Raw genomic sequence first — 27,946 nt, 5'->3', positions numbered from 1 at the left:
GTGAATGAGAGAGCAGAGTCAAGAATGTCGCCAAGGTTGTGGGCCTGTGAGATGGGAAGGATGGTAGTGCCATCCACAGTGTTGGGAAAGTCAGGGAGAGGACAGGGTTTGGGAGGGAAGATAAGGAGCTCAGTCTTGGACATGTTGAGTTTTAGGTGGCAGGAGGACATCCAGGTGGAGATGTCCCATCCAGGTGGAGATGTCCTGAAAGCAGGAAGAGATACGAGTCTGGAGGGAGATAGAGAGAACAGGGGAGGAGATGTAGATTTGGTGTCCTCTGCAGAGTAGTGATGATAGTTGAAGCTGTGAGAGCGAATGAGTTCACCAAAGGAGTGAGTAGAGATGGAGAACAGAAGGGGACCAAGAATTGACCCTTGAGGAACCCCTACAGTTACAGGATGGGAGGGGGAGGAGGAGCCCGAGAATGAACAGCCAGAGAGATAAGAGGAGAACCAGGTTCTTCTTGATAGCAAATATATATATATATATGTATGTATAAACATGGGGTAGATACAATTTAAGCAGATCAGAAACATATATATATATATATATTTGTTTCTGATCTGCTTAAATTGTATCTACCCCATGTTTACTGCAGTGCTTGGCTCAACCAATACTTCAGTTATTATGTAATCAGTTTAATTCCCCCATATCCTCAAGACCAAAACCAAGACCAAAACCAAGAGTATTAGAAGAATCCTGCTTGAATATCTGGCCTGGATCAAATCTAGTCTCTGCTCCACAGGGGGTTCCCAATCTAAAAGATAAGGAAGAGAGACATTGAGGAAAAAACAGTGAAAGGGAAACAAGGATTGAAGAACCATATAGGCAGCAGTTCACTACCACAGGGAGGGATTGGTCCTCAAAACAGTAAGCTTCAGCAATCTTTCTTTGGTTTCTGCTCTGTGGACTCATAAAGTAGAATTTAGGGACAATTCCTCTTCTGTCCCAACACTAAAACTAACTTTCCAAAGGTCAGTTAGTGTACAGTGACCTGGGCCACATGACGCTTTACTTCCTCTCAACCACTTATAGGGGATGGAATAAAAGAAAAAGGAGGCTGCAGACAAAACTGCTTCCAGGGCTGTGATAGATGGAAGTCAGCACAGGAAGCAAGACCTCAATTTCCCCTGCCCAACATTACTTGACCATGCAGTACCCTGAACTCAGGACACATGAAAAAGTTTAGATTGCAACCTAGGCTTTGATTAGTTGAGGGACAAAAGACAGGAATCTCAAACTGTCAGCTTCAAACCAATGCCAGAAAACGATTCCCCATCCATATTGTTCAATGATATACAGTAGTAGTAATAATAATAATAATAATGATGGCATTTAAGTGCTTACTATGTGCCAAGCACTGTTCTAAGCGCTGGGATAGATACAAGGTAATCAGATTGTCCCACGTGGGCCTCACACTTTTAATCCCCATTTTACAGATGAGGTAAATGAGGCACAGAGAAGTTAAGGGACTGGCCCAAAGTCACACAGCTGTTAAGTGGAAGAGCTGGGATTAGATACAAGGGATGCAAGAGATACACACACAACATACTCACAGACAGGAAGCCAGAAGAAATATTTTAGGGGCTCTAGAATGTAAATTCCTCCTCTAGACTGTAAACTCCTTGTGGGCAGGAAACATGTCTAACAACTCTGTTATATTGTACTTTCCCAAGCATTTAGGTCAGTGCTCTGCCCACAGTAGGCACTTAATAAGTACCACTGATTGATTGAACTTCTAATAAATTCTTAAACACCTCGTTATGAGCAGAGAACATGTCTGCTAATTCTGTTACATTGTACTCTCTCCAGCACATAGTACAGTGCTCTTCACATAGTAAGTACTCGGTAATTACCACTGATTGTTTACAGAGTCAACATTTACCCATAAGAGGAGTTAGGTGGATCACAAGGGAGAGATTTAATTGCTGAACACTACAAATTACTGGTAAAATATATGCAAGTAAGAAAACTGGTCTCAACATGTGTTAACCTTTGCAATTATGTTTTTTCTTTTAAAGAGGCTGAGGGAAGATCTAGAGCTCTGATCCCAGAAATGAGGGAAATAACCACAGAAAGGTAATAATCTAGAATGTGTGTTGTTATTGAGTATCATTGGAGAAATATGTGTTATTTAAAATTGTAACAATGGTGTTTGAATTCTTGACTGTAATGTGAATTAATCAGTTTAATGATGAAATAGTTTAGATTGCATTTTTCTAAGTATTGTTCAGTATTTCAGGGGTAGCAAGAGGACACTTTGGGTTATCAAGATAGGCCCAATCAGTCAATGGTATTCATAGAGTGCTTATTTTATACCGAGCACTGAACTAAATGCTTGGGTGAGTACAACACAATAGATTTTTCTCAAAATCCCTGCCCGCAAAAAGCTCACAGAACAAAGAGAGAGACAATCATCAAAAAAAATGCAGATATTCAGTAGTCTTTATTTATTGAGCGCTTACTATGTGCAAAGCACTGTACTAAGCACTTGGAATGTGCAATTCAGCAACAGGTAGAGATAATCCCTGCCTAAGATGGGCTCACAGTCTAAACAGGGGAGACAGACAGCAAAGCAACACAGAACGAAGCAAAACAAGACAACATCATCAAGATAAATAGAATCAGGAAGATATACACCTCATTAACAAAATAAATAGGGTAATAAATAATATATACAAATGAGCACAGTGCTGAGGGGAGGGGAAGGGGGCAGAGCAGAGAGTGGGTGGTAAAGGAGGGGAGGGGGAGCAGAGGGAAGGGGGGCTCAGTCTGGGAAGGTCTCCTGCAGGAGGTGAACTCTCAGTAGGACTTTGAAGAGGGGAAGAGAGTTAGTTTGGCAGATGTGAGGAGGAAGGGCATTCCAGGACAGCAGTAGGACGTGGGCCAGGGGTCGATGGCAGGATAGGCATGAACGGGGGACAGTGAGGAGGAGAGCGGCAGAGGAGCGGAGTGTATGGGGTGGGCCGTAGAAAGAGAGAAGGGAGGTGAGGTAGGAGGGGGCAAGATGATGGAGAGCTTTGAAGCCAAGAGTGAGGAGTTTTTGTTGATATGGGAAATATTATTTAAGATTACGTACTTAGTGCTGTGGGGTTGGGGTTGTTGTGAATATCTAAGTGCTTAAGGGGTACAGACCCAAGTGCATAGGGGATGGAGAAGAGGGGGAACATAGGGAAAATGAGACTCTAATCAGGGAAGTCCTCCTGGAGGAGATAGCCCAGCAAGACTCCAAATCTGGGGAGGAACTACCAAGTCATAGGGAAATCATGGGCAATAGTATCATGGTGAGACAGGCGAGATTGAGGCACAGTAAGTAGGTTGGCATCGGAGGAGAAAACAATGTGGGGCATGCTGAAGTAGGAGATCAATGAGGGAAGGTAGCATGGGGAGAGCTGAATGAATCCCTTAAAGCAGACGGTAAGGAGTTAGTCCCTGCTAAATGAGAAGCTGGATGGGCAACAATTGGAGGTTTCTGAGGAATGGGGAAATGTGGACTGAATAATGTTTTAGAAAAATGATCCAGGTAGCAGAGTGCAGTATGGTCTGGAGGCAGGGAAGTCAGAGACGAGGCTGATGTAGTAGTCAAGGCGGATATATGTGCTTGGATCAACACAGTAGCATGTTTGTAAGAGAGGAAGAGGCAGATCATTATAATAATCCCTCTAGCCAGATGAATGATACACGCTTGCAGTGCTTAAACCTGCGTGGGAGATCCACCTTATTTCTTTCCCTACTGCCACTTGAGCACTTATGCTTCAATTCTGTACTTGGATATTCACACCCCACAGGTGCACTTTGGGCTCAGAGGAAAGAGCATGGGCTTGGGAGTCAGAGGTCATGGTTTCGAATTCCAGTTCTGCCACTTGTCAGCTGTGTGACTCTGGGCAAGTCACTTGACTTCTCTGTGCCTCAGTTACCTCATCTGTAAAATGGGGATTAAGACTGTGAGCCTCACGTGGGACAACCTGATTACCCTTTATCTACCCCAGCGCTTAGAACAGTACTCTGCACATAGTAAGCACTTAACAAATACCAACCTTATTATTATTAGTATTATTACTCTTTTGCTTCCTCCCCCACCCACAGCCCCCATTAATTATTTTAGTGTATTTTCTGGAGAGATTATAAACTCCTTGACCGCAAGAAACATGACCACCAGCTCCACAGCACTCTCACAGTGCAAACTCAATAAATACTAGTGATAGATTAATTGATCCAAAATGCCTACCTAGTCTACGCCTTTTTCAATATCTTGGCATGACCCTGGCATCCTATTTGCCTAGTGCAAATGTTTCTGTCCCACAACCTCCTCAAGTGCTTTCTCAACCCTCTTCCCTTCACCACATCCCATCTGCCACACATCATCCCTCCAAAAAGATACCTCAAACCCCAACAGCAGAACTTCCATTCTATTAAGAGGTGAGTGTTGGCAACATCTTTCTGTAGTTTGGTTCCAAAGGAAGGCTAACGGGAGTTGTGGGGAGGGAAGTACTGACATAAATGAGGGACAAAGGTAATATTGAGGGGTAAGATGACAAAGGTGGCAGTGGGGAAGGATGGGAAACTTCTGCAATTAGAGTGGCAAAGAAATGGAAAGACGTCTAATTCTAAGAGAGAAGAAATGGGAGGGAATTTGTGCACACCAGTGTTATGACATTCTCTTCACCAATCAGTTGGGCAACTTCTTTATTTGAACCATCTCATAATTTTCTTTGATCAATCAGTGGTACCTATCAAGCGTCCACTGTGTCCACTGCACAGGTGCCTAGGAAAGCACAATACAATAGAGCTGGTAGGAAGGGGTTGAATGAGAATGAGCTGGTGGGGGCCAGTGCAGAGGGAGGGGGATGAAGGGTGGCAATGAGACAGGATGACAGGGATGAGGCAGCGCAGAGGGGTGGGGACGGTGCCAGGGGTGGTGAGGAGTTGGATGGGAGTACACTGAGGAGGGCCAGTCTTTGGGGAGAGGGTTGAGGAGGGGTGGTGAATTCAGGGCAAAAGGCAGGGGAGACCAGAGGGAGGCACATTATGGGGCTAGGGCATAAAAAGAAAGTTCTGAGCTGCAGCAGCTGATCTGTAGACCCAGTGGGCTTTTATAAATTCTTCTAGTAGGGGTCGATTCAGCAGCTCCCAGCCCGGGGGGAATCCAAAGTTCTGAGCTGCACTTTATCGTCATCAAATGCCATTGAATCGTTTCTGATCCTTAACGACTCTATGGCCATATCTTCTCCAGGACGTCCTACCTTCTGCCATAATCTGTAGTCATTTAGGTATTCATTCAATATAATTTATTGAGTGCTTACTATGTGCAGAGCACTGTACTAAGCGCTTGGAATGTACAAACTGGTAACAGATAGAGACAGTCCCTGCCCTTTTTACAGGCTTACAGTCTAGTCAGGGGAGACAGACAAGAACAATGGCAATAAATAGAATCGAGGGGAAAAACATCTCATTAAAACAATAGCAAATAAATAGAATCAGGGTGATGTACATCTCATTCACAAAATAAATAGGGTATGTATATCCATAGAGTTTTCTTGGTAAAAAAAATATGGTTGTAATTTACCACTGCCTTCTTCTGCGCGGTAAAAACTCAAGTCTCTGCTGTTGTCTTTGATTAACATTTTGATCCCTCGATCATCGGCCTTTTGACTCTTCCCCATGCTGTTGCGGCCCAGCACAGGTGAATTAACTTTGACCTGTGATTAGTGAATCATTAAAGCATCGGTCTGGAGTGAATGGGTGAGCGTTATCAAGTTCTTAGTTATTGACTGATGACTGCTGGCAAGGTATCTCCTTAGTGAATCACTGTCCTTCTTTGGCAGGGGTCTGGATCCCCGTGTGCAGAGGGGTGGGGATTGGCAATTCCTTCCTCGTGCAGGTCCAAGTCCTTGATGCACGGATGGTGTGAGCGGGGAATGGGGGTGCTTTGGTCTCCTCTCTCGGTGGGGTACTAGGTCCCCAATTCATGGGGCCGGAAAGGTAGGGAGCATGAGGAGGGCTCTGGGGAGCCGGGGTCATTCATTCATTGAGTCGTATTTATTGAGTGCTTACTGTGTGCAGAGCACTTTCTCTTCTCTCTGGGCAGTCCTGGGCGTCCCATGGTTGTGGCTGGGGGGGGCGATGCTCCCTTTTGCTCAGTTCTCAAGCCCTCACATGCAGAGAGAGACCCTTCCCTTGAGGGTGAAGGGAGAGGTGTGGAGACCCTTCCCTTGCATCAGTTTTTTTGGCCCATGTCTTGCAGAGTGGGCGCTATACAGTTCTGTGCACAAGTAAATGCTCAATAAATATGAATGAATGGGTTGTTCAGCGGTCCTTCTCTCTGGCTCGATCTTAGACTCCAGTGTAAGGGGAAGGGGCAGAGGGCTCAGTATCCCTTCTTGTAAGGGGAGGGGGCAGAGGGCTCGGTATCCATTCCCCCGGATAGATCCAAGTCATCGGCAGGGGTGTTGGGAGACTCTCTCCTTGCCTCAATTTTCGCCGCCTGTCTTACCGAGTGGGCTTTGGGTTGGCAAGTGGTCCTTCTCTCTGGCTTGATTTTTAGGCCTCCCAAGTGAGGGGAATAGCCATTGTGATCCTGTGATATTACACCACTTTACCTAATTTCACTCCTCTTTCCCTACATCCACCCAAAGCCTGCCCATTTTGTCTCTCTAAAACCTGCCTATTCACAAAGCCATGCACTCATCTGTCTCACCAACTACCTTTTGTTCACACTCTTCCCACTACCTGGATACCCCTTACCCTTCAAATCTGTCAGACCATCACACCCCCATCCTCAAAGACCTACTAAAGTCGCATCACCTCCAGGAAATCTTTCCTAACCAATCTTTCGTCTCCCTCTCCTATTTTTCTTCCCTATTACATCACCTATGCATTTGAGTGGATACCGAGTTAGTACTTAAATATCTTCCTGCCTCCACACCCTGTAGCACTTATCCTCATTCTGGATTTCTTCACCTAACAGTAATTCACTTTAATGCCTGTCTTCCCCACTGATTGTAAGTACAGTGCTTTATACACAGTAAGCTCTCAATAAATTTGATTGAATGAATGAATGAAGTTCCTTGAGGACAAGGATCATGAGGAAGTGTATCTTATCTACTTTTTTTGCAAATGGGTAATTTTGCAAAATAGGGGGAAAGCCAGAAAAATTCCTTGGTAATTATATAATCTGAATGTATATACTCTGGTCAGTCAGTTAATTGTACAGAGTGCTTACTTTATGCCCTTGGGAGAGTACAATGTAACTATAACAGACATAGCCCCTGCCCACAGCGAGTTTGCAGTCTAGAAGGAGACACAGACATTAATATAAATATATAGCTTAAAGATATGTACATAAATGCTGTGGGCCTGGGAGGCGGGGGAAGGATAAAAGGAGCAAGTCAGAGAGACACAGAGGGAATTGAAGAAAAGCAAAAGAGGGCTTAGTCAGGGAAGGCCTTTAGGAGGAGATGAGCCTTCAATAAGGCTTTGAAGTGGGGGAAAATAATTGTCAGATATGAGGAGGGAGGGTGTTCCAGGCCAGATGCAGGATGTGGGTAAGATGTCAGTAGTGAGATAGATGAGATGGAGTTGCAGTGAGAAGGTTAGCAGTAGAGGAGTGAAATGTGTTGTAGTGGGACACTATTGAGGTGAGGCAGGAGGGGGCAAAGTGACTGAGCGATTTAAAGTCAATGGTGAGGAGTTTCTGTTTGATATGGAGGTGGATGGGCAACCACTGGAGGTTCTTGAGGAGGGGGGAAACATGGTATGCACATTTTTGAAGAAATATAATCCGGGCAGCAGACTGGAGTATGGACTGTATGGGGTGAGAAGGGAGACTGGATGGTCAGAAAGAAGACCGATAGAGTAAACAAGGCGGGATAGGATAAATGATTAGATTAACATAGTAGCAGTTTGGATGGAGAGGAAAGGGCAGATTATAGTGATGTTTTGAAGGTTGAATTGACAGGATTTGTGATGAATTGAATATGTGGGTTGAATAAGAAAGAGGAGTCAAGGGTAACTCCAAGGTTGCGTGCTTGTGAGATGGGAAGGATGGTGGTGCCGTCTACAGTGATGGGAAAGTCAGAGGGGGTTTGGGTGGGAAGATAAATTCTATTTTTGACATGTTTAGTTTTAGGTGAAGGGAGGCCATCCAAGTGGAGATGTCTTGAAGGCAGTAGGAAATGTTAAGGCTTGAAATGTGAGATTTCAATAACATGATGTGATTAATACCTCAATTTTTCCCGACTACAATATTGATCATGTTTATTTACATCAATTTAACCCAAGTGATGAATGGTGAGATATATTAGTACTGTAATTAATATTGATAAACCAAGCTTTTTCAATAAAATAACTAGGCAATTCTAGTGCAAGAATTTGCTGAGTTGACAATATCCAACTCAGCATTTATTGTTAAGCTTTTCTTCATTATCAACAAGACATTAGGTTACTTATTGTCTAGCATTTTATATGAGGTATTCCTCATCACTTAAGATATTCTAAAAGATATCATGCCATTTTTGTTTAATTCCATAGAGGGTTTTAGATTTCCAATGCAGAATCCTTTAAAGAAATGAGGGAAGTCCTTTGATGTTAGTCCTTAATCTTGGTATCAGCTCTAGGGATGTACCGCAGAACAATGGGTTTTTTGGCAGTTAACAATCCAAATGAATTAATCTCCGGAGGAATCTGTTGAAGGAGCCAGAATACTGACATTTAGAAGGAAACATGTGAAGATGGGAAGGCATAAAGCATATTTATTACAATTTCAAGAACAACGAAGATGTCCCAGTGCATCTGCTGTACAGTAATATGCCAAAGAGTAAAAGATGAGCTTTATACAATACTCTAGAGTTATAGTCATGACATCCCTTTCTCTGCTGGGTGGACCTGAAAACCAGGATAAAGTGAGGATTCAAACACAAGGGGGAAGAGGCACAAAAAGTTGTCAACAGCCACACAAACATTCTTGAGCTTCTACTTACCTCAAACAGTGGTGACCATGGTTAAAATATGACATGTATGAGAGTTCTCATATCCCCTAATTCTCTCCTCCACCTAACTTTCCTATCACAGTTAACAGCACTTTCATTCTCCCTGTCGCTGAAGCCCACGACCTTCTTGTTATTCTAGAATCATTGCTCTTTCAACCCCCACAGTATGTTGGTTGCCAAATCCTGCTACCCATTCCTCTCCTGATCATTGGCTTCAAGGCACTCCATCAAATGTTCCTCCCTCCTTTCAACCAAGCAAAGGTATTTCTTAAGCAAATACTGTGTGCAGTGCCATGTGCTAAATGTTTGAGAGAGCAAAGTAGTCATGATCCCTGCCCTCCAGAAACTTGAAATCTCTTCTCCTACTACATCTCAGTTCCACTCTTCATCCTTCATGTACTAAGCTACTCAATGTGCCTCTACTCGGTTTGTTGCCCTCCTGACCAAGTCTTGCTCACACCTTTTTCCCCTCCTTAGAATCCCACCTCCCCCAGGAGGCTTTTCCCAAATCATTTTCCATTTCCTCAGCACCCTCCCTACCACCTCCACACCTATCCGTAACACTTTTGTAAACACAGACTTTCATACTCTATTATGTAGGCTCTTAAACTGTATACACATTTTTCTATCCTCTTTTCCTCCTTTCTGTAATTACTTTTTGTCTGTCTCTTCCACTGGACTGTAAGTTCCTTTAGGGCAGAGATCACGCTTTCTAACTCTGTTGTACCTTCCCAAATGCTACTTTCAGGGCAGTAGGTCTTATATGCTGGCACAGGGCAGACTGTGGTGAAGATCTTAGTCAACAGCTCCAGGCAGCAGCTCTCTTTGTGGGCATGACTGCCATTAGTTTTCTCAACATTGTGTGGCTCCTACAAAATCTCAGGGCAGGGGAAGTGACTGGCACAAAAATGGTAGCACTAAGGCCAACCAGCTAAGGTTGGCCCACCAGAAAATGTGAGGCTTCTTCCCATCATTGTCCTTAGTTTCTGCTCCATCAGCCTCCAGCCCACCACTCCCTGGACCACAAACACCCCTTCCCCCAAGGTTCAAGCACTCATCTCAGCCTAGACCTTAGCCCAGGGCCCTCCCCTGACTACAGCAGGACCCTATCTCTCTCCTGGAAGTTTTGGGGCCTTGGCAGAATAAAGATGAGATGATATTTGTACAATGAATTTGAATTTGACCTGGGTCTCTTGGCAGGTCCTGAGTGAGAAGTTCTTCAGCAGCCCAATCATAGCCACTTTTATGCTGAGGAGCGCAAATCTCATTCCAATGCAGTTCCTGGGGCCAGCGCCAAAGGGCATGAAAGTGTAGGGATCCCTCTTGTCTCTCATTTCTTTACTGAACCTGTTTTTCAATTAATCAATTGAAAGGGAAAATTAGCTTACAAGTAAAGAAGTGAACTGAAATAGATTTCTTTTACCAAATGCTTTCCCACAGGGACTGAAGAAATGAGATCTGTCATTAGGAAAGACTCATACAAGAATTTCTCTGACTTAATTTAACCTAGCCTTAATTATGTAAGGTTGATTAGTTGGTAGGAAGATAGCTGTGCTTGGCTTCAACCCCTCTTGCTATTTATCTTTTGAACATTTCGTTACTGGAAACCTCAACTGTGGTATTTGTTAATCACTTGCAGTATGCCAAGCAGTCTACTCAGCACTTTAATAGAAAGAAGACAGCCAGGTCAGGTGCGATCTCTGTCCCACATGTGGGTTACAAGAATGAGAACTGGTTTTTAGCTTCCATTTTACCAGTGAGGAACCTGAGGCCTAGAGAAGGTGCAAAGTCACACAGCATGCAAGTGGCAGAGCAGGAATTAGAACCCAGATCCCTTAACTCCTAGGCCCATGCATTACCCATTAGGCCAGATGTATTCTATGAAAGCTTCATTTCTTATGAACTAGCTCATTTTGTGTCATGAAGTCAAAAAGGAAATATAGGGTTATATTCTCAGAGTCGCAGATATTTTGTAAACACAGTACTGAACCCAAAATGTTTGTGGAAGAAGAGCATTTTGGAGAATCCTGTCTTTTTATCTTGTTCCACAGCGGTTACCCAGGTCTCCCTCCATTGAGTTGGTACTCTTTTTCAGTCCCTTATTAGCCTTTCCCCAGTTGGTGGAACTGAGGATCAACTTGGGATATTCCTCAGTTTCCATCTCCCAGGACATCAGCCTGGAGTGGGCAAAAATGGGTATGGAATAGATATGCCCAACTGTGCTTTCATGTGGGCCTCCAGATTGTTTGGGAGACATTTGGGGAATAGATGCTGCTCAGATGTACTAATGGACTCCTCAGTCCATCTTTATCCTTCTGGAACTCAGTGAAATTCCCCGTCTCCTCCCTTGCTCCTTACACAAGGGAAGACAGAGGGTGAAAGGAAGAGCTGTGAAGATGAAAAAGCCCAACAAGAGGATTCCTGGGACCCTCTCAGAGGCAGAATTGCAAAACAACTCCAAAAATACATCCCCACAAATTTTGGGTTGCCACCTAAAGTTAGATTTGTCTTGTGCAAATTCAGGCAAAAAAAAAAAGTTTTTTAAAGAAAAAGTCTGCCCCCAGTATTACATTCCCCATGCAGACAAGATCATTCAGTACCTTTCAGGATGAAACTCATCAGGTTCTAGCCAGTAATTTGGATCATTTTGTAGGATAAAAAGAGGGATCACAACACACGTCCCTTTAGGGATGGTCAATCCATTTATCTCCGTGGTTTTCTTGCACATCCTTTCAAGTCGAGATGAAATCGGATACAACCTTAGAGATTCATTTATAACCATGTCTAGATACTCCATCCGTACTAAGGCATCATAGGTGAGAGGCGACTAGGAAAAGGCAAAAATTTTAGGCTCATCATCAAAACTGGTAAAATTTATTTGGACAGTCTTTAATCATTACAGAGGCTGGTCAAAAAAAATCCTTTATGGTAAATACCCAAATAAACTTATTTGTTTGGAATAACTTTATTCCAAATGAAAGCTGCCCCTATAGTGTTCTCTACCATCATCTGAAAGCATCTAAAAATTAATGGACATTTCTTTAATTTTTCATAAGATGGAATTAATTTAAAATCATTATTTGTTGAACAAATGTGAAATTTCCCATGACCAGTGCAAATCTTTCTAAGACACCAGAAGAAAGATAAACACTCTCCTAGGAAGGGAGGTGGAAGGATGAACTGGCAATTTAGGCCATTGCTTAGACTAGAGTATGGAAGTCTAATTCAGCAGGCTATCCTGCTTCTGATCTTTTGATCAATAGTATTTATTGAGTACTTATTGTACACAGAACACAAGATTGTTTTATCTCTGAATGCAATTTATGGTATTAGAATGACATTACAATATGGTAAAATGAGGATTAAATCCTCCTCCCTCGGGTTTACACTGGGAGTCCCATGTGGGACAGGGACTGTGTCCAAACATATTATTTTTTATCTAACCCAATGCTTAGTACATGGCATATAGGAAGTGCTTAGCAAGTACCAGCAATAAAAAAAACAAGTGATCGATATTCAATTATACAAATGGCATGTGTTTCTAAAACCTTGGGGACAATAGCAGAAAAAAAAAGCACATCAAAAATGGAAAGTGCCACCTGAGGGGAGAATGCCCTCCAACTCACTGGGAGTTGAAATTTCCCAAATTAAAAGACAAACTTATCATCTGAGCTTTATTTCATCATCAGTCTTGAAAACCTTTTTGAAAGAAGACATAGAAGAACTTTCAGGGATGTTAATGAATGAGCTATGACATTTGTGGCTCCACCCCTTTCCCTGAGCATCAAGAGGCAGCTCACCTTATTGGGTAGAACTGTGTCTATCTCCGCCTGTAATTTCTCCTGGACATCAGGGTGGGTGGCCAGGTTATAAGAGATGAAAGAAAGGGTATTACTGGAGGTCTCATAGCCAGCAAAAATAAAGGCAAATGCTTGTGCCAGAAGCTCAGCATCACTCAGACCTATATGAAGAGGGAATACAGAGGTGGCATAATAATGATGACTCTTGAAAACACTTCTTATTGGTCCTCACAGCCTGTCTTCACTGGCCATCCTTTTGGACTTTGGTTCCTATCTCTAGACTGTGAACTCATTGTGGGCAGGGAACTTGTTTATCAACTATTGTATTGTACTCTCTTAAGTGCTCTCAGTACAGTGCTTCTGAACACGGTAAGTGTTCAGTAAATACCATTGATTGATATTTGTTCATAGTATTTAGTAAAAAGGTGGGGAAAGAAATATTAATTGTAATTATTATAATCAGAAGTCTGATGTCATCCCCCAAAATTCGAAAGAAATATTTCTATCAGTTCGCTGCTGTTTTTTTTCCATACTTATTTTGTATATGCACTTGTGGGCTTTGAAGTGCAAAAATAATATTACTCATGGTGAGATTTTTCTCAGTTTATCTGATGCCTCTGCTTTAGATGGACATTTACAAGAAAGCCAATCAATCAATCTATCATTAGCATTTATTGAGCATTTATTGTTGGTTCAGAGCACTATACTAAGCTCTTGGGAGAGTACAAAAGGATTAGAAGACATACTTTCAAGGAGCTTAACATCTAGTGTGGGAGACAGACACTTAAATAAAGTACAGATAGTGGGGGTAATAGAGGAAAAATGCTACAGGGATTGTGGCAACAAATAGATGATTCTATCTGGAGAAAACGTTGAGAATCAACTTTTAACCTTACCAGTACACTCAGGAAAGTCTTCTCCTCCTCCCTACTGTCCATCTACCCCCATTCCCCAGAGAATGGGGTAGTAAAGGTTATTGTTTCCAAGCCTCAAATTGTTGATTTAGCATCATCATTGGCCCCTGTCTTTGTGTCTTAAAGCCCTGTCTCTCTTTTTCAATTCCTCTCTCCTTTCCCTTTTCTCTCCCTCAAATTACCTCACTCATTCTTGCTCTCTTTCTCTTTCTGTCTCCCTCTCTGCCACTTTTTCTACATTTTTAATAGTATTTGTTTATTGCTTATTATGTGCCAGGCACTATTCTAAGTGCTGTGGTAGCTATAAGTTAATCAGGTTGGACACAGTTTCTGTCCCACATGAAACTCAGTCTTATTCTCCATCTTACAGATGGGGTAACTGAGGCCCAGAAAAGTTTAGGGAGTTGCCCCAAATCACACAGCAGACAGAGGAGGGAGTCAGAATTAGAACCCAGAGCCTTGTGACTCCCATTGCCATGCTCTATCCACTAGGCGACAATGCTTCTCAGTATCTTCCATCCCTGTCCCATGTTTAGGCCATTGACCCTGACTCCTGGAACCCCAATCCCCTGTTCCATTTGGCACTAGAGAAGTTGAGGCAGCTTTGTGTAACCTTCAGAGTCACCTCTGCTCTGAATAGATTTGAGATTAAATCTCTAAGGGTATCCTTGGTCCCAATCCTTGGATTAAAGAAGTCAGAAATTTTGAGGAAATACATTCAGTCTGGCATCAATTTGGTATGAGTCCTCCACCTGTCATTTTGCTTGGGTAATGTGGGGGCAGTGAAAACATCATCTCATGGAGTAAATCTCAGAGCATCTCCCCAGGCCTGGGGAAACATTGCTTCTCAACCTAGACAAAGTGATCTAGGAAAAGTACTTTCCAAGTTAAAAGAAACAATGTTGGGTTGTTTGGCTTTGGTTTCCAAGAATAATGGAAGATTCTAGATCAGAATCTAGAATCCAAAGAATCTATTGTGAAGTATTCACCCAGACAAAGACATCGCAGAAAATGAGGATTTTTAATTGTGTTTCTGTTTAGGGCTAAGGAACCTTTACAAAGAGGACATGCAAAAACAAGGAAGCCTTATCTGTCTTGATTATTTTATATCTACCCCAGTGCTTGGCACAGAATAAGAGCTTAACAAATACCTTTATTAACACTGCTGTTATTCATATATACTTTAAAGATACTTGTTTTCCCCTATGTGTCAGAAATTCAACAAGCCGGAAAGAAACTTCTAAGCTACCTTTCCAGGAGCTACTACCTCCTTTGCCCTTCGAGCCCTCCTTTGGGTTTTGGCTATCAAGCATCAACTGCAGGAAGTCCACCCGGTGCTGGAAATGAAAGAGAAGACAAAAACAGGAGAAGACATTCAGGGTGACCAGGATTACCTCTAATTAGGCTCCCCAGGAGAGAAATCGTTATCCGATGATTCCTTCTGGGTGACTACAAAAGTTCCCTTGCTCATTGTTTTTTATTGCAAAACTAGTAGTGAATGACAAATGACTTAAATCTGGCAAGGGGAGCACTCTATGAAATTATGAATATATTCAAGTTAAAGATGATTTCCTGAGATCATGATTAAGCCCTTCTTTGACATGAGGCCCAGGTAAAGGTAAGCCATTGGTGACAGAACAGTGCCTGAATCATAGTTGCCATAGTTGGGCACTAGAAAGGACAGAGTCCTAGTGTAGGAGACCATTTAGGAGTGAAGAAAGTGTACATTCATTTCCATTTCACATATTTGATTTCTGTTAAGTGCCAATGGGAGGTTCACTTCTGAATTTGACATCACATGAATTGAATCCAACTTGAACTCAACACCAGAATCTTTATTCCCTCCAACCTGCAAATTCATAGCATGGGGCCATTTCAGATTTGACTTTGGAGTTGCCCCGAGCTCTGCTAGTTGTAAATAAGATTTTGAACAAGTACTGAGAGTCTATATTTGGAAAGTAAATCCTTCATTTACCAGCACTGACTTTGAATGGGCCAGGAAGTCAGAGGACCTCTGTTATACCCCAGCTCCACCACTTGTCTTTTTGAGTGACTTTGAACAAGTCACTTAAATTCTCTAGACCTTAGTTACCTCATCTGTAAAATGGGGATGAATCATCATGTTGGTATTTGTTAAGCGTTTACTATGTGCCGAGCACTGTTCTAAGCGCTGGGGTAAACATAGGGGAATCAGGTTGTCCCATGTGGGGCTCACAGTCTTAATCCCCATTTTACAGATGAGGGAACTGAGGCACAGAGAAGTTAAATGACTTGCCCGCAGTCACACAGCCGACAAGTGGCAGAGCTGGGATTCGAACTCATGAGCCCCGACTCCAAAGCCCATGCTCTTTTCACTGAGCCACGCTGAAGACTATGAGCTCTATGTGGATCAGGGATAGTGTGTGACCCGATTTTATTGTATTTACCCCAGCGCTTAGTACAGTGTCTGGCACATAGTAAGTACTTTATAAATACCTCAATTAATATTATTATTATTATTGAATTTGTCAATACCGACTGTGATGGTCTTTATTTCACAGTCTTGATGTCATCAAAGCAAATATTCATGAATGGACTCATTCATCTTTTTCTTTAAACATTTTCTTGGCTAGAGTTTCAGTCTTTATAAGAAAACATCACAGTCATATGAATCCCACAGATGAAGAATATTTTCTTTTCATCCTCTAAGAGAGTCCTTACTTGTTGATTGTCTTGATGTCGCCTTTCCTTTACTTTATGCAAAAATCTTTTAAAGTATTCCACAGAATCATTAGGGAATAAATTAATATTTAGAAGCTTAAGAAGAGGTATCATAAATGGAAATGTACCTGGAAGGGAAAGAGAACAAAGGTCATGAATATGGATCTGCAGTTTAAATGCTAACTCTTTGAATTTAAGGACCAAGGCTAATTCTGCTAACAAATTCAATTTTTCCTAACTAGCTTGGAGTCAGATAACCAGATATCACATAACTATCCAAGAATCAGAAGATCAGTTTTCTATCATTTTGTCAAGAGCATTTTTGGAAATCGTTGATGATGATGGTATTTGTTAAGTGCTTACTATGTGTTAGCTCTGGGGTAGGTTCAAGCTGAACAGGTTGGACCCATCCCTGTCCCACATAGGGCTCCCAGTCATAATCCCCAATCTACAGATGAGGTAACTGAGGCACAGAGAGGGGGAGCTAGGATTAGAGCCCAGGTCCTTCTGACTCTCAGGGCTGTGCGTTAGCAACTATGCCATGCTGCTTCTCTATGTCAATGAAAGGACATGTCTTACCAAACTGGAAACTGATTCATTGAATTTACTCAAAATGCATGAAATAATGGCTGTGTCTTATCTAGGCCAACCTCTAAACAAAATAGGCTTAGGCACTGACATACACTGGGCTCTTTTGTTGCCTCTGAGAAATACATTGCCTTTCAGCTCACTTTAGCTAACTATTTTTAGCTTTGCAGATAGGTGCAGAACAATTTACAAGTCTGCGATTGTAAACTTGTATCTCCCAGTCTTAATGGTATTTTAATGCATCTGCTGAAAATAAAACAGCTGTAAGCTAAAAATATTGGACTACCTCTGAGGGTCAAATTTTCTAATTTTATCAAGAATCTTTCCCACTATAAATTTGGCACAATATTTTCAGGACCAGGCTATTAAGATAACAATCATTATATGACTATGTTTCATTATTATTTAGATTAGTCACTGCCCCACGACTGTGATTTTCCATGACACCTTGGCTGATTCACAAAAAGGGAAAGACCGAGACTCTACAACATTTTCTCTCAGAAGACTTCTTCCAAGCAGACTGGAGGAACAGGGTCTCCTGTGTTTCAACAGTAAGTAAGATAGCACGAACCATTTCGGGAACTGCACTTTCAAACTTTCAGAAACTTTAACTCTCAAGGATGATCTGTTTTCTGGATGAGAAAACTCATCCTGAAGTACTATGGCTTCTTGGTGCCCATTAGGACCAGCTGAAAGTACCAGAAATTCCCATTCCTTCTCTGCTGAAAGCCTGAGGAATTGACACACTGGGCCTGGCCGATATAGCTAAACTCCAGCTACTGCTCTACCACTCTCATATGTCTGCAAACCTAGTCTGTTGTAAGGCAATTAGAGTAATTATAGTAGGGAAGCAGCGTGGCTCAGTGGAAAGAGCCTAGGCTTCGGAGTCAGAGGTCATGGGTTTGACTCCCAGCTCTGCCACTTGTCAGCTGTGTGACTGTGGGCAAGTCACTTAACTTCTCGGTGCCTCAGTTCCCTCATCTGTAAAATGGGGATTAAGACTGTGAGTCCCACGTGGGACAACCTGATTCCCCTGTGTCTACCCCAGCGCTTAGAACAGTGCTTGGCACATAGTAAGCGCTTAACAAATACCAACATTATTATTACTTAACTTCTCTGTGCCTCAGTTACCTCATCTGTAAAATGGGGATTAACTGTGAACCTCACGTGGGATAACCTGATTTCCCTGTATCTACCCCAGCGCTTAGAACAGTGTTCTGCACATAGTAAACGCTTAACAAATACCAACATTATTATTATTAATTATGGTATTTCCTAAGTGTTTACTGTGTGGCAAGTGCTGTTCTAAATACTGGGGCCCTGGGCAGTCTTCAGGGTTGGACTGGGAGCCACTCTTAACTGCAGAAGTGCAGAACGGAGTTTTCCACCGTAAACTATCCTGCTGAAACCTCAAGGGTCTCACACTGGATTTTTCTCCAAATAGCAACTCCCAAAAATTAGAAACACAAAGTGTGGGGTCCACCCCACAGTTAGAGCCCTGGGAAGTCACTCTGCCTGCTGACTCCCGTCCCTCTCCAACACCAGCCCTGTTCAAAATTCAGGTCCTCTATGAAACCTGGGCTCCTACAACCTAATTGATGGAAGCCGAGTAGGAGAAAATATAAGTGGTCCAGAACTCAGGCCATGGCATTAGAAAAAGCCACCATCCTTTCTTCCCTCTCAGAAGGTATAAGATGAACAGAAAGATGAGAAAATGGGTAAGAGAATTAATAGATACTGGAGGTGGGTGATGAATGAATAAACTGGCAGAAACACCAGCTGTACATTTTTCCTCAATATTTACACTTAGAATGCTCCTATAACCAAAATCACGTCTCTGCAGATTATGAACTTCCTCCTGAATATTCCAGAAGTATTGTGGAGGTTAATGTGAGCAAATATGGACTTCCTGGAAATGAAAATCAACTGAAGAGGCATGGTTCACCACACATCCAAGAATGCCTCAAAATTAATCAGTCTGAAGAAGTTGAAATTCAAATATGCTAGGCTTAGAAAAAGGACAGATTTTAAGCCTAAAAGAGGTGTGGTATACTAAAGTTATGCTAATTCTGTTAGGAAAGGACTTTTTCAGCACAAAACTATAGTCCCTTAGAAAGGTCAATCTGGACCTAATAGTTCGAAGAGTCAACCCACTGCCATCTCTAACATTATTATCGATGGAACTGTTTCCCCACATACTTATTAAAGCAAAAAGTGGAGAGAAAAAATCAATTGATGATATCTTCTTGATCTCCTTCACAAATGTGTCATTCATTTTGTTCAAAGAGTCAACATCCACACCAAATGAAGTACTGGTGATCACATCCAAACTGTAGGCCCCAAAGTAACTGAGAAGACAAAGAAAACAGGATCAAAATTGATGTTCTTCAGGCTCTAGAATCCTTTGCATTATTACAACAGTGCCACTGAGGCAAATATCGGGTATAGTTAGCCCTGGTATTTAATGGGTGCCTACTCTATGAACAGCATGCTAATAGTAGCAAAAAAATTGGCAGAAGAATAAAAAATGAAATCCCTGCCCTCAGGAATATATAATATAATGGTAATAGTAAGGACTCCTCTACTGCTGAAAGTGCAGTAGTTAGAAGAGCATGAAAACAGATGCAAATAATAAATAAATATACTGAAGTAAAGCTAATCAAGATATATCAGAAAAAAACTGGACAGATTGAAAGCTTAGTAATGGCATAATTGATATTATCAATATTGTTATTATTTTGCTTTTTATGTGTCAAATACTGTACTAAGCACAGTGGTAGGTACAAGATACTCAAGTTGAACACAGTCCCTGTCCCACATCGGGCTCAGTCTAAATAGGAGGGTGTAGGTTTTAATCCCATTTTACAGATGAAGAAACTGAGACCCAAAGAAGTTAAATGACTTGACCACAGTTACCCAGCAGGCAAGTGGAAGAAGTGGGATTAGAACCCAGGTTCTCTGACTCCCAGGCCTGTGCTCCTTTCACTGGGCTACAGTAGTGGCTCCATGTTCAAGGATCTTATTTGAGATTTAATTTTAAAATCATGTCTCAGGCACTGGGTCTACTGAGCCAAACCTGAATGTAAGTCAGCAAAACCTTTGGAATATTTATAGGTTCAGAGGAAAAATATTTTGGCCTGAATGATCTAAATTGACAGTAGGTTGGGTGACAAATTTTATAGGGAAAAACACTAGGCTTTGCCTCTACTTTTTCTACTACATATCCAACTGTTTGCCACTCATAAAACTGGGACAAATAATATTCCAGGAACGTTTCCTAAGAATCAGAACCCTTTCTGATCTCCCAACCTCCTGTCTCTCCCTGCTTCAGTCTATACTTCACTCTGCTGCCCAGATTATTTTTCTACAGAAACTCTCTGGGCATGTCACCCCCCTCCTCAAAAATCTCCAGTCATTGCCCATCAACGTCCATATCAAGCAAAAACTCCACACTATTGGCTTCAAAGCTCTCCATCACCTTGCTCCCTCCTACCTCACCTCCCTTCTCTCCTACAATCCAGTCCACACACTCCGCTCCTCTGCCGCTAACCTTCTCACTGTGCCTAGTTCTTGTCTGTCTTGCCATCGACACCTGGCCCAAGTCCTACCTCTAGCCTGGAATGCCCTCCCTCCTCACATCTGCCAAACTAGCACACTTCCCCCCTGTAAAGCCCTACTGAAAGCTCACCTCCTTCAGGAAGCCTTCTCAGACTAAGCTCCCTTTCTCCACTGCTCATCCTCTCCTCCCCATCACCCCGACTTGCTCCCTTTGCTCTACCCCCCCATCCCACAGCACTTGTGTATTCATGTACATATTTATTCTATTTATTTTATTAATGTGTATATATATGTATAATTCTATTTATTTATATTGATGTTATTGATGCCTGTTTATTTGTTTTGAAGTCTGTCTCCCTCCTTCTAGACTGTGAGCCTGTTGTTGGGTAGGGATTGTCTGTATTTGTTGCTGAATTGTACTTTCCAAGCACTTAGTACAGTGCTCTGCACACAGTAAGCGCTCAATAAATACGATTTAATGAAATTGTATCAATTCATGAAAAGCACAGCAAATGAATGAAATGAAAAGCACAGCAAAATGCCTTGATCTAAATGTTGTGGGGTTTTCCAACATATTCTTGTGTATACATATAATTTATGGAGCTCCAAACAAACCTGACAATATGTTTAGGTAGAGATAGAAGAAATCTATTCCATGAAGTATCTGTTTCTTAAGTAATATCTCACTGCTACAAGCATTGGATATTCTGAATTTAAGCTCAGTGTGGGCAGGGAACAGTTCTATCAACTCTGTTAGTATAGAGTTAGTACAGTGCTCTGCATACAGTAAGTGCTCAATAAATACAATTGACTTATTGATCTAGGGTTCCCCTATTTTTGATAGGAAATGTCTGCTGCTAAGACAGATGTGTATAGTATATATGCAATACTTACTCCTTGACGGTTACATTCTCGTTCTTTTCTGCTTTACGCCAGATGTTTCTCACTAAAACCTCCCCATAGTGGGTCATAATGGGTAGCATCTGAAACCCAAATGAAAACACCTGGTATAAATTCCTTTGAATGATCATAGTTTTTCCCATCCTAGGAAAGTTTTGTTTTTTAGCCAAATATACTGCTGTTTCTAGATTTTTAAAAAATAAATTATTTGTCTCATTTCACATTGAGAAACTACAATCTGTCTTATTACTGGATTTTAATTGATGTGCTTCACAGAATAAGCTCTCAGCAAACACTATTTTTTTATGACATTTGTTAAACACTTCCTATGTTCTAGGTACTGTACTAAGCGATGGGGTAGATACAATTACATTTCCCACATGGAGTTCATTGCCTTATTTCCCATTTTACAGATAAGGTAACTGAGGAACAGAGAAGTTAACTGACTAGCCCAAGATCACATAGCAGACCAGCGGTGGAGCAAAGGATTAGAGTCCAGGTCCTTCTGACTTCCAGGCCCATGCTCTCTCCACTAAGCTATGCTCTGTCAAATTGATTGATTGATTGAACTGAATTGATTGACTGAAAGGGGAAAATTTAAAATAATCTAAATGGGTTTATTCTGTAGCCTCACTCTCTCCCCTCTCCTTGGCAGCTCCTTATTTCGGGCTGTTTCAGACCTCCTGCTTTTCACCTCTTTTAGTTTTCCACTGGTGAATGTGCGTGACATCAGTGTGCGCAATTCCTTCCAGTGCTCGTCCTCAGCAGAGGAGACAGCTAGCTCCAGTATCCCTTCAATTCCTGTATTCTGGAAGGTAGAAATTCAAGTCCACATTCAACCCACATAATAATTATTACTCATAATAGCAGTAGAGCCAAACATTGGAGGGGAAGGCTTCACTTATATCTTGAAAGTTTAGTGTAGGGAACAGAAATTACCACTGGGATCTATTTCACCCTTAACAGAATAATGGTTAGGGCTGAAGGAATATCGAATGGCTATTTAGTCCATCCTCCTGATTTCAGTCAGGACTACACTTACAGCATTTTTAGAAATAAGAAGAAACATTTACAGTTGTATAATTGACTTATGAGTTGTACGGTGAGTTGTGTTGCTTGAAGCAATACAAGTGGAATTGAAGCCCCAAGGACCCTCTGCTATTTGTTATCTGTGGCTAGTTTAAACAATTTTTCCAGCACAGCCAGGACAATTTCTAGCTCTGTCCTGGGGGCATTTAAAGTATAAAGAGATGTATTTCCATTTCATATCTTCTCTCAGCTCTATAAATTACCAAATTCTTATTTCCTATTAGGAACTTACCCGCCTATTGGTGAAGCTGCTGAACACTTCTTTCACCAGTACCTTTTTAATGATGTCAAGGTCCAGGACAGCTATAATGGCTTGCCGGCCTTCATATAGCCTATACCCCAATTTGAAGAGATTCATAGTTGCAGGAAGTTAGAAAATACAAGAATTTAAGAGGAAATACTTCATTCTTGGCATCTTATAGGGCAAAAGTTAGGTGAAGGGAAATGTTAGAATCATTCCTCATTTGAACGCAACAGAATTTGAGTTTTGGAGTAAAGTGAATGCTGGATTCTATGATTAGGGTGATATTAGCCTTATATGAACCAAATTTTGAAATTAAATGTTTTCTTTTCTATAACAACATATTCAAAGATTGTAAGAATTTTTGCTATTCTAAAAATTTGAATCACACCTTGGGGGGACTACTTTCTTCTCTGGATTGTTTTTCAGGGATTCTCTGGATGTGGGAGATGGCTACACCATATTGGAACCTAAAGATCTGTCCTTGTCTGAACTGACATCTCGAGTATGTGGGAGCAAAATAACAATAGTGGTACAATAACAACAGCAAGCAGCTGAACCCAATGCACCTCAAGAGGATTGACTGGAACACAAAATTAACTTTGGATATAACACTCACCCCCATATTTTCCCATATTTCTCAGAACATTTCTTGTCAAACACCATCAAACCCTGTGAAAAGAGATTTTAAAATGGGATAAAAACAAGGATTGGATAAAAGGGATCAAGTAGATTGAGTTTATTTGAGTTTCTTTCTTTGGTCACAAGTATCTGAGTCAAAGAGCAGGCATGTCTTGGAAAATAGCAAGTTCTAAAGTAGGACTCTTGGTTTTCAAGCCTCCTTTGACAAACATTAACCCTCTCCTCAACCCTCACCACCCCTCAGAAAATGGGATGGGTCACTGAAAAGCTGAAAAGGATAATCCTCTGTGATGAATGGTTCTAATTCAATAATTTTTGAAGGTTCAAGACTGCTGGACTAGAATGCCTCCTGAGGTCTATTCCTGCTCAAGAATTTTAGGATTGATCAACAGTTCAATGTTAGAGAAAGATTAGCAGATGTCAGATTGCAGATTATAGTGTCTGGGAGCAACCTACTTCACCTGCCCCAAATTCCCATTTACCAAAAACTACAGTGCAATACAATCCATCCCTGTACTTGGATTTGTATCCTTTATTCACCTCTAATCAGCCCCACAGCACATATGTCCATATTCATAATATGTGCATTAATGTCTGTCTCGGTCTCTAGACTGTACGCTTGTGGGGGGCAGGGAACATGTATACAACTTTGTTAAATACCAACTCTGCTCTGCACAACACAAGAGCTCAATTAATATGACTGATTAATTTATCGGTGGATACCCAAAGTCATGGGAGAACAGAGGCAGTCCTGACTGGGCAGGTAGTCTGGTAGGCCTATGGCAGAGGAGCTCAATGATGGGTCAGCAAAGTGAGGCTTTGGTATAGGGCAGATGTGAACAAGCTTATCTTCACTGTTACTTATGACAAGAGGTTTTTTACAGTAAGATTTCCCCCATAAACAAGGCCTCAACTAGATCTTTTAACTTCTGTGGTCAAGAAGAAACTTTTTCCCCCTTCCAGACCCAATTTTAGAAGCCAGAGCTAGTATTTTGTGACAAAAGAGAGATGGGGAGAAGAGGAATCAAAAAGCAGCTGTAGCCCACCTCCTTAAACTGCCTTCTCTGCGGACTAAGCCCATGATACCTAGGGTTGGGTGTCTTACATGGTTCCAGGTTTGGTCTGGAATGGAGACGTTTAAAGGGCAGAAGTCCTGCAGCAGCAATTAGATTGGCTCTTTAAACATACTCCCTCTCCACCAGTTCAGTACCACCAATTTTCTACTCCCCTTGACTCACATCCTGGGTGCCCCCCCCTGCTGCCACCGCCCCTCACCACCTCCCCCAGTTGCAACCTTATTTGCTATTGTTTTAATGAGATGTTCTTCCCCTTGACTCTATTGCCATTGTTCTTGTCTGTCTGTCTCTCCCGATTAGACTGTAAGCCCGTCAAAGGGCAGGGACTCTATCTGTTGCCGATTTGTACATTCCAAGTGCTCAGTACAGTGCTCTGCACATAGTAAGCGCTCAATAAATACTATTGAATGAATGAATGAATGAACCGTGCATAGAAACCATTTCAAAATCAAGTGGCTGATTTTATGTCCTAAGTCTGTAGCAAGTGGAGAATTCATGGAGATCACACAATAAGCCTCAAATATTCATTCAATCATATTTACTGAGCACTTACAGTGTGTAGAGCACTGTACTGAGTGCTTAAATTAATCATCCCTCTGTTTTTTTCCAAAGCTAATTAAAACTGGAGATGGAAAAAATGAATAAAACTGTGACTAGTGAAGATGGCACCAGTTTCATCACAGACAAACAGGGAATCCTCCTCTAGAAGATAATTATTCCCTTCGAGGAAAATCTTCACAAGGAAAGAGGAGGTAAAAGAGAAAACAACTCCAGGCATTGTATACATTAAGCACAGTTTTTTGCTGAATTAACTCACCATTTAGGCCAAGAGTTACTGTTCTGGGAATGACCCATCCTTTACACAGAGTTTGTGAAATTTGAAGAGTACTTGTTGTAGGCTAATATACTTTAAGAGTCCCCAAGAACCCTCAAACACTTACTTGAGAATACTCCTGAATGTTTCCCAAGAAAGGAACAGGCCATGGCCCAGGAATGTTCCGTTTTGTGAAGACTCCATATGGCCAGATCCCATATCTGCAAAGTTAAAGTAAGCCTCAGATTGCATATGAGACCTCAATATAAATTACTCATAATGAACATTGCTTATAAGGAATACTTGCTAGATTCCAAGCACATCTGAGCCACCTTAACCACCTTATCAGATAGCTAATACTGTCTTGTCTTATTCTGTTGATTTGTCTCCAACCCACAGCAACACCATGGACATATCTTTCCCAGAATGCCCCACCTCTATCTGCAATTGTTCTGCTAGTGTATCCATAGAATTTTCTTGGTAAAAATATGGAAGTTGTTCACCATTGCCTCCTTCCACATAGAAAGCTTGAGTCTCCACCCTTAGCTCTCTCCCATGCCATTGCTGCCCAGCGCAGGTGAGTTTTTACTTCTAGCAGATTACATTCCACTCACTAACCACTGCCCAAGCTAGGAATGGAATGGGTATGCCTCTGCTTGACTCTCCCTCCCAAAGTCAAGACTGGTAAAGCACTGGAAACTCTCCAGGTGCAACCCCGTGAGGGGGGCTAATATTCCACACATGGAGTTGCTAGAGAGGAAAAACATATCTAGGTGCTCTTGCTGTCCCAGAGCAGAGACCACATTGCTATGATTCTCCTATCTCCCACTTGGGGATGATGACGAGTTCTGGAAAATGATCAAAGAGGTATTGCAAAGATCCTGGATATCAGGGTAGACCAAGATCCTTTCACTTGACCAGTTGGGAGCAGTGATGTTCCTTTTAAAAATGGGTTTGAGAAGCACAGTGACAAAGTTCAAAGTAAAGCCACCAATTGTATTTACTCGCATAATTGCCCCTGTGCATGATTTCCACCACCCCTGCCACACAGATTTTTTGAAGAAATAAAAGTGGAGCAATTGTATGGATAAATATGGTAATCCATCTCCACCCTGGTCCTGAGACAAAAATAATCAACTTGGAGGAATAAGGATGGATCTGAAGACCCAGTCTCCCCTTCTAGACTGTTAGCTCATTGTAGGCAAGGAATAAGTCTACCAAATCTGTTGTATTGTATTCTCCCAAGTTCTTAGAACAGTGTTCTGTACACAGTACATGCTCAATAAACACCATTAATAATAATAATAATGGCATTTGTTAAGCACTTACTATGTGCCAAGCACTGTTCTAAGCACTTCAAGGGTACAAGGTAATCAGGTTGTCCTACATGGGGCTCACAGTCTTAATCCCCATTTTCCAGATGAGGTAACTGAGGCCCAGAGGAGTGAAGTGACTTGCCCAAAGTCACACAGCTGACAAGTGGCGGAGCCTGGATTAGAACCCACGACCTCTGACTACCAAGCCCGGGATCTTTCCACTGAGCCACACTGCTTCTCTAATAATGGTATTTGTTAAGCACTTACTATGCATCAAGCACTGTTCTAAGCACTGGGGTAGATACAAGGTCATCAGGTGGTCCCACGTGGCGCTCACAGTCTTCATCCCCATTTTACCAGATGAGGTAACTGAGGCACAGAGAAGTCAAGTGACTTGCCCAAAGTCACACAGCTGATAAGTGCTGGAGTTGGGATTCGAACCCACAACCTCTGACTCCTAAGCCCATGCTCTTGCCACTGAGCCATGCTGCATTACTTGACTGCTAAGAGGAAGTCTAATTTTTCCCACTAGAGCCATGTATCCCATCCTACATTTTTGAAAATAAAGTACTGACGGTGTTGTCGACCAGCTTCTCTTTTATCCTTCCTTTGTTCCTGGAAATCAAAATATATAGTTCACCCTAGAAGAGTTTGGGTGTTTGCACTGGAATCCCTAAGCTTCAGAGTTCTATCACCCAGTGGGTGCCCCTTCCAGCCTTGCCTGTTGTCCTTTGTCCTGCCCCTCTACTACCAATTTAGTGGCAAGAAGAGATCATAAACCAGTAACTTATCAGGTTTGCCACTCTGTCTCAAGAAGAATTTCTATGTAGAATCAAGAGGTCAAATAAATAGCAAGATGAAAAGGTGGAGAAGAATTGACTAAAGGGAGAAAGCAGGGGCCAGAGTTTTACTCACAGTATCATCAGAGTCAGGAAAGTGCCAAGAAGTATCCAGGTTTCTATGGAGAAACTGAAAATGCTGCTCATCCTGAGTTCATTGCTTTCTACTACCTCTCACTTTTTCTTTTTTCCCCTATGTTGTCTTTGGCTTTTCTATTGGTTTCTCTCTCTCGAAGTAAGGTTTACAGGGAACAAAACTGTCAGAGTTCATTGACTTTTTGGCTTGTTGTTGACATTGTCACTGATGAGTTATAGTCCAAGAAAGTCATGGGAGTACACCCAGAAAAACGAGTGAACTTTGAGGTCAGACTGGTTCAATTTTGACTTAGTGTTTGTGAAATGATCCAGAAGATAAAACTAATCTCATCTCTGGGGTTCAGAGTTCACTGACATGAAGTGGGTTTTGGGGGCTTTTGGCTCCA

At 41.9% G+C, this 27,946-nt stretch overlaps 1 protein-coding gene and 1 long non-coding RNA gene across 3 annotated transcripts; one reads left to right on the top strand and one right to left on the bottom strand.

The window, feature by feature from the left end:
* Nucleotides 1–8,355: 8,355 nt before the first annotated feature.
* On the bottom strand, nt 8,356–27,698 carry LOC100082218 (cytochrome P450 3A4-like). The gene is made up of 13 exons (XM_001512859.5): nt 27,541–27,698; nt 25,437–25,530; nt 23,397–23,449; nt 22,769–22,868; nt 22,142–22,255; nt 21,442–21,530; nt 19,189–19,337; nt 16,402–16,529; nt 14,951–15,038; nt 12,788–12,948; nt 11,588–11,814; nt 10,172–10,334; nt 8,356–8,682 (listed from the first exon to the last, which is right to left on the bottom strand). Exons 1-13 carry the CDS (start codon nt 27,609–27,611, stop codon nt 8,587–8,589), a joined length of 1,533 nt encoding a protein of 510 aa, XP_001512909.3. The 5' UTR covers nt 27,612–27,698; the 3' UTR covers nt 8,356–8,586.
* On the top strand, nt 14,205–23,510 carry LOC114809229. 2 transcript variants are annotated; one of them, XR_005659744.1, is made up of 3 exons: nt 14,205–14,438; nt 17,399–17,540; nt 23,207–23,510. It is a non-coding gene; the product is annotated as an uncharacterized LOC114809229 (long non-coding RNA). The 2 variants fall into 2 exon arrangements; XR_003757004.2 differs by lacking the exon at nt 14,205–14,438 and adding an exon at nt 15,035–15,319.
* Nucleotides 27,699–27,946: the final 248 nt, after the last annotated feature.

This window comes from Ornithorhynchus anatinus, chromosome 2 (assembly GCF_004115215.2).
Source record: "Ornithorhynchus anatinus isolate Pmale09 chromosome 2, mOrnAna1.pri.v4, whole genome shotgun sequence".
NCBI lineage: Eukaryota > Metazoa > Chordata > Mammalia > Monotremata > Ornithorhynchidae > Ornithorhynchus > Ornithorhynchus anatinus.
This window is presented reverse-complemented; position numbering and strand designations above follow the sequence as displayed.

Coding starts and splice junctions, on each gene's coding strand:
- LOC100082218 (XM_001512859.5), bottom strand. CDS start 27,611: ATGAGCAGCATTTTCAGTTTCTCCATAGAAACCTGGATACTTCTTGGC. Junction 22,256..22,768: donor GCAGCTTCACCAATAGGCGG/GTAAGTTCCTAA, acceptor TCTACCTTCCAG/AATACAGGAATTGAAGGGAT. Junction 15,039..16,401: donor GACATCAAGACAATCAACAA/GTAAGGACTCTC, acceptor TTTCATTTCCAG/CACCGGGTGGACTTCCTGCA.